The 16,650-nt window shown below is 38.1% G+C and overlaps 1 protein-coding gene across 1 annotated transcript in view; it reads right to left on the reverse strand.

The window, feature by feature from the left end:
- Nucleotides 1-16,650, reverse strand: part of MET (MET proto-oncogene, receptor tyrosine kinase) — a 347,052-nt gene that overhangs the window by 138,864 nt on the left and 191,538 nt on the right. Inside the window, exons 4-5 of the mRNA XM_085653147.1 lie at nucleotides 13,650-13,784; nucleotides 6,250-6,423 (exon numbers count right to left, since the gene is read on the reverse strand). Of these exons, the coding sequence (XP_085509273.1) occupies nucleotides 6,250-6,423; nucleotides 13,650-13,784 (309 nt within the window). The remainder of the gene's footprint in view (nucleotides 1-6,249; nucleotides 6,424-13,649; nucleotides 13,785-16,650) is intronic.

A 16,650-nucleotide genomic window follows, 5' to 3' on the forward strand; every position in this document is an offset into this window, starting at 1 on the left:
ACACAGGCTCAGGCCAAGTACAGAGACAAACAGGTATATGCAGGCACGGACGACCAGATACGCAGCTAGCCATGTACACAGGCAAAAGGAAAAGCAGGTATCCCATTAATACAAATGAACAATGGCAGGCTCACACATAAACAAACACACACACGCATAGAATACACATACACACCCACATACATTCATCGAGCAAAGAAGCATATACACATCGATGGAGAGAGGGACCTACAGACAGCTGGATTTACAAGCACATGCCTTCTTCATGTTCCTATCATCTTTGGTCGTTTTGCAGAGAAAATCGAAGTTTGAGGAAGATAAAATGGTGGAGTGTAAATGTCCGTTCATTGTTTTGCCTTTTTACGGAGAATTACTTTTACTAAGTAATGGAATACTTCAGTCTACATGTACATCCAGTGATCAAAATATAGAATTGGGAGATTACTATCTGATGGATTTGCAAAACTGAGCATGCCCCGTGGATGTGATAGGTGGCAAACCTCAGCCAGCCCTAAGGATTGCTAAGTGCCGTGTGATAGATCCTGTTTGTGCAAATGGGATTCAGCGTGATAGATAACATATCTTGGTAAGTAAGGATGATTGATTACTGAGCACCTGTACTTCTAGAACAAGACAGTAGAGGGGCGGGAGTTCAAGAGTAACATTACACGTTGCTATCATTGGGTGTGTGACATTTATGTTTTACAGACTGTCAGCATCATCAAAAAACATTCACATATAGAAGCATTGAAGTAATACCGTACATCATTAAAGTATAAAGCTTGGAGACATTTAGGCAGGGTCAGTTTGGGATAGAAAATAGGTCGGGCACCCAAATTAAAGTGGCCCCCAATAGTGAATTAGATAGCTATAAAAGCGTCCCATTTTTGCTATTTGGGGCAGCTTTGAACTAGTAAAGACACTCGGTCTAAGTGGTTTGCAATGTATGGAGAATGGCATGGATTTGAGCATGCTGCAAGCAATGTTTTTTTTATTTCAGGGAAATTACCTGTAATAACCACCCAGCAGACCATAAAACAGGCCCAGGAACAGCTAAAAAAAACAGCCCACACACTGAACTGTCAGACCAGCCCATCGGGCATGCCTGATTGCCAAATAGGCCATCCCAACCCAGCATTTAGGACTCGTGTTATGAACAGGCAGGAAATGGCAGATTATGTGGGACCAGTCATCTTTTTATTATTCAAATAGTAGTGAAGCAAGCTCAAGACCATGTATGTCTTCAAGATGCAGGCATTGAGAAGGCAAGTGTCACATAGCTAGACAGACATACAGGTACCCATGTTCCCAAAAAATACATAGAGTCCCACACAACACATACAGCCAGATAGCATGCATGTCGCACACAAGCATCAATAGATGGGATAGACCGAAGCACCTTTCCAGGTGAAGAAATATTTCAGTCACTCTGTCCATTCAGTAGTCAAAGTGTAAAAAATTGAGTTGAAATGTGAGCATCAAACAAATCAAGTTGGAAGATAGAGGGGTTGGGATAGTTGCATTGCAGTTATTGTGCCTGCCACTTATAACATTTGCAGTTATACATACAAATTTGTATTGCTACTTGCAGATCCCTTAAAAAAGCACTGAATAATCCCTCATTACTGCCACATCAACACCGCTAATTTTCATTCTGCATATACCTATTGAGGTCTCTGAGGTCTTTCAATCCTTTTCTCACATCAATATAATCTCAGGCAAAACATCTCCAAATGCCACAGCTCTTAATGTCAACACACACATCACTAACATTGCCACTCCTCCTTCAATTACTGAGGGCTTGTGTGTTTTATATTTGATAAAAAATGAAACTGTTTATTCTGCTTGCTATTGGCCTATGGCCACGGCCTGTTGCATGGGCTCACGAACTGCCGGGAGCTTAGCTTCTGGTCCATTTGAAGATGTGGCGTTGCACTGCGGGCCCTCGGGCTCTATAGCGGCCGGCCCTGGTGGTTGTAGGCCCTTGTCTGTATTTTACTGTGTACCAACGGTTTCGAATAAAAATGTTAAAAAAAAAAAATTACTGAGGGCTACCCATCCCCTTCACAAATCAGCACCGTCTTAGATCCAAGGTCTACTGCTGTAGCCTTTCCAGATTTTACTTCACACATCACTACTGATTTATTTCTTTTGAAAGTTTTATATAGCGCTAACTTGACCACCGAGGGTATCAGAGCGCTTTACAGATTATGCATCACCAGGTACAGAACATACAAAACAGAATAACCTAAACAACAAATACAAAGTCAATCTCTCTATCAACGCTGTCCATCATACCACTGATATACTTGATTCTCAAATTGCAGCTGACAACAATCACATTGATATCTTCTTAGCTGATGGCAACACTCTTATGGACAGACACTCAGCTCTCCCAATTCAGTTTTAGATTCGATTCATCTGATACTGAATCACATAATTGCATGTGGCATCATTACCAATTCAGCTTGCTTCCTGGGCCGCACTTTTGTGCTATCAAGGAAGATTGTTATAGCAACAAAATTGACTCTATTATCCAGTTAAACGAATCAATTAAATGTCCCATTGCTGAATATTTTATCAATCTGACTCAGTTACAAGACCTAGTCGCAAATAGAGTTACACATTAATTTGACACTGACTCAGAATCCAGATAATAGCATATAGGAAATGTCCACCACTGCCATCCTTATTGTAACATTCCCCATTCCAGTACAACCCAATCCAATCAGTAGCATTTTTGCTGAGCCAAAATTACACCTTAGAAACCAAAGATGAATACATTATCTTTCCCTCACCCTCAAGACCCTAAATACCTCAACAATTTCCTGATACGCCTAATCTCAATGAAAAATTCTTGGGTGGACATCAAACAATATCAGGAATCTAGAAGCCAAAGCAGACCAGAAATAATCCCAGCACTGTCACTCATTCCAATCTAGTGGACATCTCATTTTCTAAAACAAAGCTAACTTTGACCACTTATGGCTACCTTGACTGCACCCTTCCAAATTACCTAGCCACAGTTGCTAATTTAGCTGCTTTCCAAGCAATAGTTTGTAACAAAGACATCATGGCTGTCACCAAGATGTGGCTCAATGAGTCATTTCAACACACGACTACCTTAAGGATACCAGATTCTATGCAAGGCCAGTTACTCTAGAAAAAGGGTAACTGCGTAACTGTCATCTACAAAGATCCCCTCCTATGTAAAATGAATAGGACACAAACATTCTCTTGCTTTGAATTTCTTATCACTGCGATCTACTTGAGTTTGAACAAGCCCACTAGACTAAGCATCAGTGTCTGCCGCTTGATAGGACAAGCTCACTTACTGAAGATTTAACAGAGTTAATTTCGGATCACCTGTAAAAGCCTCTTGTGAGTGCTTTTATAGGAGACTTCTTTTATGGGAGACGTAACAATACAATGGCTACAATCAAATGATAAGACCTCCTCTTATCTCAAAACCTTACTATATTAGACAGTCTTTTGTAACATTGGCAGTCTCCAATCATAGGAACAACAAACATTTCTCAAAGTGGAGTCACTTAGTACAAAATGTCTCAGTATGATCCGCAAAACGCAAAATATAGCAAAATGAAAACTTCCGATCTATTAGTGGTCTCCCATACCTTTCCAAATTACTTAAAAAGTGTGTCCTAATTCTATTTAATGAGTGTATTGACAACCATCACAATTTGGGACCTTCAATATGGATTTAGCTTTTCTTGCTACATCTAGCATTGAGTTTTTATACAATTGATCACAATAATCTGACAGTACAACCTAATAGATTGTGGATAGACAAGGTACTTACATGGTTTAAATCTTACCCCACTAACAGGCCACAACATTTGAAATATAGAACAGCTCCTCTACACTTACATTTACACCCTTCTCAGTCCACAAGGCTCAATTTCCCCTCACACTTTCAATCTATAGGTTAAACTGTAGATGGACAACAGGAACACAAGTTTGGTGTAACTTTCCAGAAGCATGCAGATCATAATCATTTAAATCTGACGATGGATTGTACAAATATCATCCATAAACTAACCACATGTCAGTCTGAGTTCCAAGCTAAGAAGTACATATTAAATTGAAAGATTGTCAACTATCTCCTCAAAGAACACAGCACTGGTTCTCAGTTTGACATAATGTGGGGGATATTTACTGCACCCAGCAACTACAAATTCCTCATGGTGGAGTGTTTACCCTGCAGGGAGTAATACTTCTGAGTACGAGTTTGCCTAAAGAAAATGAGATATTAACTGTGGAAACAGGCATGCTTACCACACTTATTTCACATGTAGCAGTAATTCTTTGGCCATTTTCCACCAATGCATTTTGGCAATTTTGACCTGATGAAAATTGTTAGGGGAAAAGTGCAGCCATGCAGTATTTACTGCAAAACTTAGAATTCTGATGCCTGTGTAAACTCCTGTTTGTGGAAGGATTGGAATTACCCACCCCACTGTGAATCAGGGTCTCTTTCTGTCTCTGTCTAGGGTCCATATATCTTGAAAGGGTGGGAAAGTGGCAGACTAGATGGGACTAATGGTCTTTATCTGCTGCACATTCCATTTTTCTCTGGGCAATCCCTAACATTTGCAAGCTTGTCATTCACTGATAATTACAAAGTAATTGACATAGCAGATAACATATATTTTATTATTTCATGTTGTCCTTCAATATACATATGTTCTTTTTATACGTGGGTTGTAAGATGATTATTCTCTTTACTGTATTAAAGATGAATGTTCATATATTTGTCTTCACAGATACATTATTGAGCATCACTATCACTACATCACAGTCAAAATATTGATCTACAAACAATTGCATCCACAATATTAACTTACACTATATCATCAAAATAAGATTTGTTGTTAAGATAAGAAAAATAAGCTATACTAAAGTACAAAAGTTTAACTTAATGAAATAGTGTTAGCTGATTTAGTGGATGTAGCATTTTAGTAGGTCGATATATAAGCGGCAATATAGCGAAAACAACCATTTGATTTGGAGTATAATAGTTTAATGCTGTTACCAACGCATAAATGTCTTACTTAAAAAAATTGCTTCTGATTATCATTAGATAATAACATGATCCATGTGTGATTATTATTTAGAATTTCGAAAATGAGGTTAAAATGATTATAAATTCACTAGGCACAGTAGACTGTTATCACTTTATTTGTTCCACTGTTGTCTCTATCACATTTTGACCATTTATGTTTGGGAATTGATAACAGTTGTGTATTGTTTATAAAAATGAAACTAAATTGTAAAAAAGTATTTATAACATGCACTTTTGAAGCAAGCATCCATTTATGGCATTGTGTAGTTTATAAACGTTCTACAAAATGTTTGATATTACCCATTTCTGTGCTTTGATTTGTAGATGATTTGTGGCTTCATGTATGATTTTGAATTCTTTTTCTGTAATAGGCTACCAAACTTTCATTAGCCTGTGTTTACATTTTCATCCTGAAGAGAACTGGTCCCATGCAACAGAGCTTTGAAATAGGGCATGATGTTTGAGAGAGAACTTTGAAATTGTTAACTAGTTTTTATGGTTAGAAACGTAAATTGATAGCATTTAGACAGCATCTCAAAACAAATACCTGCTCTTGAAGCTGCTGCTCTTTGAACACTACCTAGAATCTAATTTAAAATTTGGTGTATGAGCTACTTAATCACAAAAGTGACGGGTATCCTGTCTGTCCTACTGCAAGTACATTTATCCTATGGAACTTGTAATATGATGGAGGGGATGTCTGTGGCATTTGTGAGGGATTACCCCATCCACCTAGCTCCAAATCAAGCTCTTAGTTTCTACTAGTGCCCCATCCCATGAGAAGAAAAGGTGCCATATTAGTAATATGTTTAAGAAGCAAAGTGTACATCTTACAGTGGGATAATATATGTGCGAATGAACACCAGCAGAGCAGAGCTGTTTTCTGTTCAAGTCCAGAGCAAATATGTTACAAATCTGAAGAAACCAGCATGGTGCAAAAGCTGATGCACAAACATGCAAGCACTGATTTTATTGGTTCAATAAAAGGTATCTCCCATTACACTGACAACACTTGCCTATGTGTTGAATTCAAAGTGTTCCAAATTTGATTTACTGGAACATATCTCTGTCATGATTTTCTTTTAAGTTAAATGTACAAAACAATATCCTACTACATTCTGCGTTGTGCAATTAGTTATATAATCATCAGTCATAAAATCATGTACCTTATGAATAGTGGGAGGGCAAGATTCCTGGGTCCACACAGCATTAACACATTCCATCTTCCTTTTACAGAGATTATTGCACCATCCACAGTTCATGAATGGGGGCGCTGAAAAGCACTGGCCACATGATGTAAAGTGATCACACCCAGGACCATTCAAGGGCACCTTGGTTATCTATTGGCAAGAGCAAAAATTAGGAAACATAAGCATAATTAAAGATTTGATGGATATGAAGTTCTGTAAACTTACAAATTACTGTTGATGCATTTTCAGCAAAACAAATGTAAATCAATACTGCAGCACTGCACACCAAGGTATTGTTCTAATTTGGTTTAAACTACCCAGTGTATTATTCAAATGTAGCTTATGGGTAAGCTCTGTGCTTCTTTCCTAGAGACAAATAAAGCAAAAACCTTCAAAAATAGTCTAGATAGAAGAAATAATATACACATATCAAGGCAGTTCTTTGCCAGTAGAGCTGCAGCATTCCTTGTGGACTCACACGGCCTAATGGAGATTGTCAAACCAATATTACAATACAAAAAACCTTTAGATTAATTACCAGATAATTGAGTTGTGTCATTTTTGTCTCTGTCTAGTCTATTTTAATAGTAATTTCAGTATATATTTATGACACTGGCCAGGGTGATCAACCCTATCTATCTGACGGGGTGATCACATGGGCCATAACTAAGGTGCTCATGTGGACACTTATAAAAACAGATTATAGATTGTGCCACCACATGCTGTTTACATCCACAATGGATTTTTGTACTAAATACATTGCTAGCTCAACTGATTACCTCGGTTAATCAGCAGTGGTAGCTAGCAATGCATTTAGTAAAAATAACACCATGAATTAAAAACTGGAGCTGTTTCATGCTTCTGTGATGATTTTGCGAAGGTTTCTTCTTGCGGTTTCCTTTATTATACATTATTCCCACTTAACTTCCCCAGTGATTCAATTGTGTTCCTATTTTGAATCATTACTGATTTTTTTAATGGATCTTTTCTTTCTATTCTTTCTACAGATATTCTTGGTGGTTTGCTTTATCTTTTGTTTACCTCATCTTTGATCTCCTTCATTTGCACTCTGCAGATACCTGGCATTCTGCCCTCTGATCACATTTTTACTTTCTTCACAATTTTTGGTTTCATAGCCTATAGCACTACCACTTGCCTCTTAACTAACACTTTCTTTAGTGAATTATGTAATGTGCCTCCTGAAAACTTGGCTACGGATGTTGTCACTAGTCTTCATACTGAATACAAATTTTCAATGGCTTTCTGTAGCTCACTTACCGATATTATCATAGGTACATTTATTCCATTTGCTCCCTTTGCAGCTTTCCAAACTTCCAGTAAACCTCAACCCTGGCATATTGCCAAGCTATTTCTTTTTGGACCTTTCTTCTGCAGTTTGAATAGCTATGCATATGCATAAAACATTGGTTTCTCTTTCTTGCTTTCTTACTTTTCATGAACTCAGTTTTGCTCATTTGAAACCAGCTAAAGAAACCTAGTTTTAAGCATGTATTACTACTTATTCCATCAACCCACAATGTCTGCGTTCCATCTTCAATAATCTTCTTGCTTGTTTTTGCCTACCGTTTTCTTAGTTCCTCCTTTAAGACTTATGACTTTGCTTCTATGTTGTTTCATCTGAAACCCCCTTTTCTTCTCCTGTCCATAACCTCTCTACTTCTAGCTGCAACATCTCCACCTCCCTCTTCAACTTATTCTCCCTCTTTTAAACTATCTTCTGGTGCAGAGATTTTCTTTTACTTCTTTTCTACAATTTGCAGTTGGGACATTTGACCCTTCTGACCTGTCCCAAAACAACAACTTCTATTAGTTTTTCCTTATCTCCGTCCATGTCTTTCTGTACTACTCAATATTTCACTTTATAGTGGTATCTTTCCTGCGTCTTTTAAATTTGCTGTTGCTCTCCCTTTGCTCAAAGAACCTTACATTGATTTCACCAATCCTCCCAATTTCTCTTTTTCCATACTTATTTAAAATACTTCAACGTATTGTGTTTACTTAACTCAGTACATTTCTTCATACTCATCATCTATTTTCTCCTATTAAATTCAGCTTCCGTATTGCCTACTCCACTGAAACTGCTTTATGTTTCCAACCTTATTTAGCATGTACAACATGATAAGCGTCCTTTGGTGCACCAAGCTTATGACACATAGGATAATGTTACACTTCTGAATTCTTTTTCTACACTGGACATTCCTTGATCAGTTTAAGACTAGTTTCACTCCACTTTGGCTCATTAAACCTTTTCTTTTTTTTGGAAACAGTCTTGCTATACCCTTCACTCTGTTCACCATGGTGTCTTACAGGTGCTTCTCTTTTTGTACTGTTCCATAGTTCTCTAATTTTGTCTCCTGTGGATGTGAGTTCCACTTTTCTGTGGATGATTACCACTTTGATTTTCTTGTTTTCTCTTTTAGCTTCTCTCGAGGCCAAAGTTTTTTTTGATCCTTTTGCACTTTATGGATGTCTTCCAGTTTTTTCAAACTCAACTTGAAAAAAAATTAAAACTTTTTTTTTGCATTTTCTCTGTCTTTGTGTTACTTTGTGTTAATTCTTGATTTGTTATTATGTTGCATGGTTTCTTTATATTCTCCTCCTTCTTTGTTCCAGTCCACTCTGTGCTTTCTATCTTTTCCTGTGCTTCTATGTACCTTTTTTAAATGATGCTCTTTTTCCCATGTTAGGACCTAATGTCTGGAACACATTGCCTCTCCTTTTCATTGATGCATCATCTTTATTTTGATTCAAAAGTCTATGAAAGTACAATTTTCATGATCATTCTATCCTACTTTGATGCTCTGCTAATTTGCCTTTGCGAGTTTTATTGTTTTGTTTATTACTCAGTCTTACACTGTACCAAGTTTATGCCCCACTTTGGGTAAACACACGATACTTTAGCATATAAATGTCAAACTGAAACACTATTTTCCCTTTTTCTTGTTTCTATTTCTTCATATGTTTATTTACTGCTACATTTTATTTTGTTTGTTAGTCCAACAAAAATGATGAAACAGCGTATTATTCAGAATTCTTACTCATTGGAATTGACTCTTCTTTGTCACCTATTTTTAGTTTTATGGGCTGGAAATATGTTGATGTTGATTGTACTTGTGTGGATATGTATTGGGGTACTTTGATTATTTGTAGGTTGTCTAACTTGTCTCTGGTCTTTCAATCAATCGATTACTAGGTTTCTACCAAAGCAAGGAAAGCTCATAGTGACTTGATTCTTTCTTTTATTTCGTTCCAAATGCTTCTGCACTTAACATAGCATACTTGTTAAACCACTAGGCATAGCATGAGCAGACAATGTCTGCAAAACTATTAGTACAATGTTTCCATTTGAAACAGTGCTTCTGATTATCAGAGATGACCATCTTTTTCTTATCTGCCATCTTTTTTCAAGTCATAGTTTGGATTAAACTGGATAAGCTGGCACTTAACCTCGATAGAAGCCATAAATGTAGGTTGTAAATAATTAATGAAAGCATGGTAAACCAAGTATCCCCTTCTGCTTTAATAATCAACCAGCTAAAAACATTGCCAGTTTAAGAAGTAGGCATTTTAGCAAATTCTTTCACTTTGAGCTAAACAGTTAGAGCAATTGATAAAGCCAAACCAGTCCTGTGTTATCGAAACTACTTAGGCATTGCAGGCATTCTTAGCAGTCACCAATCTAGATTCCGCAAAACATGTAATTTTATTAACATAAATGATTGCATACATTAATTAATTAATCTATGAGTATCTCTCAAAATACTAAAATGTGAATCATTGTCAGAAAGGGTTCTTGTGGAACTGACCATCAAAATGGCATGGAAAATTATTTTAAAAACCTGGACATATTATTCCTCAATGTCAAATTTGGAAACTTTACTATCCCGTAGAAGACTGTATGAAAGGTACATTTTCAATGCTGAGACATCTTACATTAATTCCCAAACTGACCCTTCCATAAAACAACCCAAACATTATTTGAAATGGTAACATGCAACCAATCCACTTTAAACCAATCCACATTCTTATTTCAAAGTTGAGGACCTAACAGACACACTTGGGGAATTCATTTATTATAATAAAATATAATCACTTGCACTCTCGTTATTCCTTCAAACAAAATTCTTTGAGTTTACTTTGAACAAGCAGAAAAATTACACATTCACGAAATTATTTAAATGAGGTTTCCTACAATGCCCCAATCAATACTTTAGCCAATGTACAACCATCTAACCACTTCAATGATCCCATTCAAAACTCTCTTTCTAAGGATGTGAAACACAATTGTGCACTTTTTCTAAAGGCTTAGTGAATCTTTCATTCACTCCTGGTGTGCTTGATTACTGCTTTAAAGAGGGCAACATTTCCCTTTAGATTATAAGGGCTTCAATAATGTCAGGCCTGTATCTGGTCTCCTTTTTCTAGCAAGGATAGAAAATTCTGAAGGCAGGCAACTTAAACGAAACACTCATGACAGCAACCTACAAGCGTAGTACAAACCTGGTTTGTGTAATAGCATGGGGACCGCCCAGCTTCAGCTGATAGATATAGATAACTCTTTACATATTCTAGATAACGGCAACTCTTGTCTGCTCATTCACTTGGACCGGTCTGTTGCATTCAACACAATGAACCACAAGACACAGAGTAAACCCTAGAAGAATGCAAGGATAAAGGAGACAACCTATTTACTTGGTTTACCTGATACCCTACAGATGATTCTAAACAAATAAAATTAGGAAAAAGAATGGGAACTCAAAAAATACTCCCTTTCATCAAATTGCAAAAGGAATGAAACCACACCAGAAGTGAGATCTTGCACTATCTTCAGTTAAAAATGGGCTTCCAGTCACCATTGCTGGGAATGAAAAATTATATTTTGAAGTTATACATTTGGTTTTAAGTGAAGAGAGGACGAAAAGGACAATGTCCTGTTTTCATGTGAACTAGTTCAAGGACGTCATTTGGTATTTTGAAAATAATTTTGAAAATTGAATGTATCCAAATGATCATGATTTTGGTAAATGATTTCCTTCAAAACGTTTCTTCCCGTCTGCCTGACCTTCGGCTTTTAATTATTCAGCAGAAAATTATTTTACAAGTGTGCTAATTGTCCTAGCAGCATCAAAAGCTACATTTGAAAGCAAAGGCTCAATGCAGGTGATGCAAAATGAAAAATGCTGTCTGTGTATTTTCCAATGTTTAATGAGTGTAGCTCACCAAGAAACACATTTTAACAGAATTAAATTGAACACAGACTTAGAACTCTAGATCTTGCATCCCATTCTAATGCTGGAAATGCTTCCTTAATTTATTTTTTGTACTAAATTGTGTAAACTCTGGAATGCGAAAATGATGGTAAATGCAAAATGACTAGCCTAAGGCACTGTAAATCTTCAAAATGTTATGCGTGTATGTTATCTGTATATTTGTAGAGCATATGATCATCACAAAAGGTATCATGGAGCTGAGCAGGTGTGCGCGCTAATAGCTGTCTATGTAAAATTGCCAGGTCAAAACAGTTGCAGATAGAGGACTGGACTAGTAAGTTAACTAGGCAAGCTGATTTAGAAATAATGTCATATTGTCTCAAAAACTATGACTCTGCCTTCGATGCTATATGATCTGACTGCTTGGAGACTTATGGAAATATCAATAATGTTATTGTTCCTGAAAGAGTATATTTCAGGGTGAAAAAATGGAACACATGAAAGGATCTTCCTATTTAGCAAGTACTGCCCTCACACACCCATGTGGATGTCATGTTTCATCATCTGGCTTTTACTCCTCGTGGGGTCAGCGCTGCAATACCTCACAGGTCCCACAAGAGGGCTCTTTGTCAGAGATCTTTTAATCAAATAGCCGTGATGGTGAGTGTGAGTGTGTGGGGTGGGTGAAGTGGTGAGCTAAAAATACCTAGGGAGTACCAAAATACAAATTTATTCTGAGGTCCCCATGCTAGGCATAACAGCAGTGTGTTAATTGTTAGCTCTTAAAAATTAGGAGAAACTACTCAGTGATGGGTGCAAATAGTGTAGGTCTTGTAGGTCAACATGTTTCACGCCTTAGTGGTCCAGGAGAATCCATGGCGTTCCATCAGGACCAAAAGAATGATAAATGTATCTCCCTACCCTAAGTTAGGGTTGGGAAGATGAGTGTTGGTATTTAATGATTACCATTATATACTCACACAAAGTTGAGAAAGTTCCTAATTGGGAGTAAAACAATAGTGGTTGTTCTATGTTCCAGCCCTACAATCGTGAAATTCGTGCCCCTTAGGTCATAGCAGATGGCCGTGTCAATGATGCAGCATTAAATATAGTCAGCGCAGAGTTGAAGCATAATCACATACCCCTGTGTCTGCTAGCCTTCCATTGTAAAATTTGATGCCTGTTGTTTTAAATGGTTCCATGCCCTATTTCTTGTTTTAAAAAGGAAGGGTTTTCAAATTAAGCTCCTCTCTCACATTGAGTCTTAAATGATCAATATTGCCTCCAACTCTTAGTCTCTAACTTGAACCCCTTTTGCCATTCTCAAATAATTCGGTATTTCCTACTGCGAATACACTAGTGGCAGCCAGCCATGGCCCTGATTATGAGATGTGCAAAGGGTTTCCCCTGGTCAGATACCGCTCTACTCGATCATGTTTGGTCCTGTGTTTCAACACCAGGATTACTGGGTGTGGGATATTGCTTGTTTCCTGCACTGAAAATCTCCTGTACTTATATATCTGTATCCTTGTCAAATAGGGAGTTCACCACATCTCTATTGTAACCCAGTAGTGTGGATCCTGATCTATGAGTTTGTGGACCTCAGGATCACTGGACAGCTTCCTGGATCATCATGTCTTGCTTGTGCCAATGAATTGGTCTCCTAAGCTCAGTATTAAGCACACTACCATTGATGAGCTGCAAATTACAAAAAATTGTAAAAGTCCATTTAAACATGGAAAAATAAAGTGAAGGCAATCAGCAGAATGTACCTCTATAAGCATTCTCACTACTCCCCATCCAAGAGCTCAACTTTACAGCACCTACATATATCTGCAGTATTCTCATATAAGTACCAGTTCTACTAAACACAACTTCGCAAAGTGTTACCACTTAGTTGTCTATTGCATGCAATGTGGGAAGTCTGCATGAGTTATTGTGCACCTGGATGTATCAATACCGTGGTGTTTGGTATTTACTGCACTGATTTCTACAGGTTAGTCAAGTTTTCTTGGATGTTAGAGGATATGGTACAACCTCAGAAATCAAAAACCTAATTTGGAAATAAATTAAAATTTCTACTCAAATCAAGTTTTCTGAGATTCTCAAAATGAGTGTCATAGCTGAGGTAAATGTTTCCCTCACCTTTCTTCCAGTGATCACAAGGGCATTTCCATCCTGCACTGAGGAGCGCTGAATGACTACTTCAGATGAGACTGGGTGTGTGTCCAGGAGAAAATCGACGTGGGGCTTTGTCTGTCCTGAGCGAGATAATGCAACCTATAAGGAAATAAGAAGAGTTAAGCAGTCTTCCATTTTTTGTTTAGTTTAACTTACAACTATAAATCAGTTTGATGAAATGTGGTTTCCAGAACACTGTTCTACCTTCCAACTAACAATTCTGTTTGTGGGCACATCCTACATTCTGGTGTACCATCACAATATATTTTACCAATAGCAAAACTGTGTGGGAAAAAGTGTCCTCAATGAGGGCCTTGTGCAGTCAGTTTCCATGTAGATGTGATGAACATAGCACAAACGTCGCAGTCAGGAAGCTGTGAAGTGGCTTTGGCAACATGTTGGAACACTTCAAATCAACTAAATAAAGTGATAGATAGCTAAATATATACATACATTCCCACATAAACTAACAAATAAATAAACAGTGCGAAATGGTGGTGTATTTAGTCAATCTTTGTTTGGACACCCTTTTGTAAATCGTGTTTTGAAGGTCTACAAAGAACAACCTATATTCACAGTTCGAAATAAACCATAAAGTTCATGCCTGGACGATTCAATCTCGTTCACATTGCATCGCATGAACTTGGGAAACACACAAGAACTGGAAGAACTGACAATTTACCAAACTGTCTTTTTTGTAGGTAATTCTTCCCAAAGCACTAAAAAGACTTGAGACAAAAGGAGTGGACAGAAAAGGTTTTTGCTGAGAAAAAATACTTATAACCTTTCAGCTTGAGCTTGTTATATCGGTATATATTTATGTGTCAGCACATCTTCACTAAGGACTGGACTGAACAAGTCACAGAAAGTAGAACAACTCCACCTTAAATTAAAAACACCAAAAAGAAGGACTAACACAATTGGTTCAACAGGCTGAATTGATCCATTAATGTAGTGTGTTTTGACTGGATGGGTGGTTGTGAGTGCATAAATAATTGTCATTCATTTTGAAAAAAATAAAGCGATCATGCATTATTTTTTACTCCTGAAGCTTGAGGTACTTTGAGGAAACTATTATGTTTAATGTGCTAATGTCTAATATACATCAGTGGCAACTATGCTCCAGAGAAATAGTCAGATATGTGGTTTTGGACACTATGGTCCGGATTCCGATCTTGTTCGGAAAGTGCAAACCGAATGACTTGTGTCCGGAATGCTTTCCGTACGACTCGTGTCAGGGGAGTCCGATCGATCAAGTACGATGCATTTGAATGCATCCGGATACGATTCAGTCAGAGTCCCATTGACTTCAATGATAGCCTGTGTACTGAACGCGTACATCAGCTCCCATAGCAAAATGGAGTGGGTGGGGAAAAGTCTACACCATGCACACTGTACATGGTCTGACACGGGGGACCCATGGGCACACCCCTGTGACAGATTCGGAGGGCCCCAGGTGAAGGGGGGCCTGCTACGTTCCCCCGAAGTACAATTCCGACAGCCTTTTCGTCTCGCTGAGACCGAGGCGAAGCGGCTGTCCGAATCGTGCATCGTACTCGCTCGGTCGGAATTTGGCTCCATTGCGTGGCATGATTCTTCTAAGAACGAGTTGTACAGACAGGTTCGGATCCCGGAAACGATTCGGTCGAAGCGTACGCGATCTTTGCATCATACTTGGTCATTCGGACCGGTGTATGATTCGGTCGGAAACAAGGGCTACGAATCGGATCCGGGAAAGCCAAATCTGATCTGGAGGCCTTCCAAACGACATCGGAATCGGTCCCTATGTTTCTTGCAGAGTGGCCAGATACAAAAATGTATGACTTAAAATACACAAGAAAAATGCAAAAACTGTAGCATGAACGCAAACTAAGGATTTAGTGCCAGGATACAGAATTTATATGGCTGTAATGTAGCGTAAATGAGAGAATATGTGGTGCACTGACTGCCAGGAGTGCACACAGTTTTTGGGAGATGGGCATATTAACTATCTCCAATCCGTGATGCACTGCCTATAGGGAAACTGGAAGACTGACCGACAGGCTGTCAACTCTGAAAAGCTGGTAGTGCTGAGGAAGAAGCCAGAAATAGCCTATCCTGATAACAGTTCAAGATTGGTTAAAACACATTGGGGCATATGCATCAAGCCCGCATTTTTCGAATCCCAAATAGCAAATTTTACTGATTACCGATTGAGCAAATTTTGCGATTACTTAAATAGTCATTTTTGCATTCGGGATGATGCATCCCAAATGCAAAAATTGCAGTCGCAAAGGGGCTGATTCTACCAATCTGCCCCTTTACGACCGCAAAAAGCAATGATGCATGTGCCTCATTAGGAGAAAAATATTATAATAAATAAAAATGGTTGATATTTTGAATTCTCTTAGTTTTTGAAGAAAATAACTATTTTGAAATTGGGTAAGGAAGCAGAGTGGAAGGTTTACGGTACGGGACCAGAAAAATCACAAGGTAGGCATGTGGAATGAACAGTAGAGTGTCACCAGGAAAGATAATGGGAAAGAGTGAAATAAGTTGGTACATAAGGTCTAAGCTGATGTGCTTAACCTTTTCTTAATTTTAGCATTTTTCATCGTAAAAACATTACGCCATTGTTTATGAAAGAAACCCAGATGAACCCTGCAACCTTTTTATCATACAATGGTCATCGTAGTATTACCTAAATAATTTGACTATCTTTCGATTCTTTCCAAATAAACCGCACAAATGGGCCTCCCGTCCGTGAAATACATTGAAACATGAAATGAGGGTCTCTTTATTTGTGAGGTGTGGACAACCTGTTAACTGTTTAGTAAACTGGCACCCGGTAAGAGTATGTAACGTTGGCAGTGCAGTGCACCACAGTGTTATTCCTTGCAGGGGCACACTGCCGCTGTGTGTGACTGTGCTGAAGAGCATTCAGCAGACATGGTTTTACCCGTCACTTTTTGAGTCTGTGCTGCAG

Source organism: Triturus cristatus, chromosome 4_1 (assembly GCF_964204655.1).
Source record: "Triturus cristatus chromosome 4_1, aTriCri1.1, whole genome shotgun sequence".
NCBI classification, from domain to species: domain Eukaryota; kingdom Metazoa; phylum Chordata; class Amphibia; order Caudata; family Salamandridae; genus Triturus; species Triturus cristatus.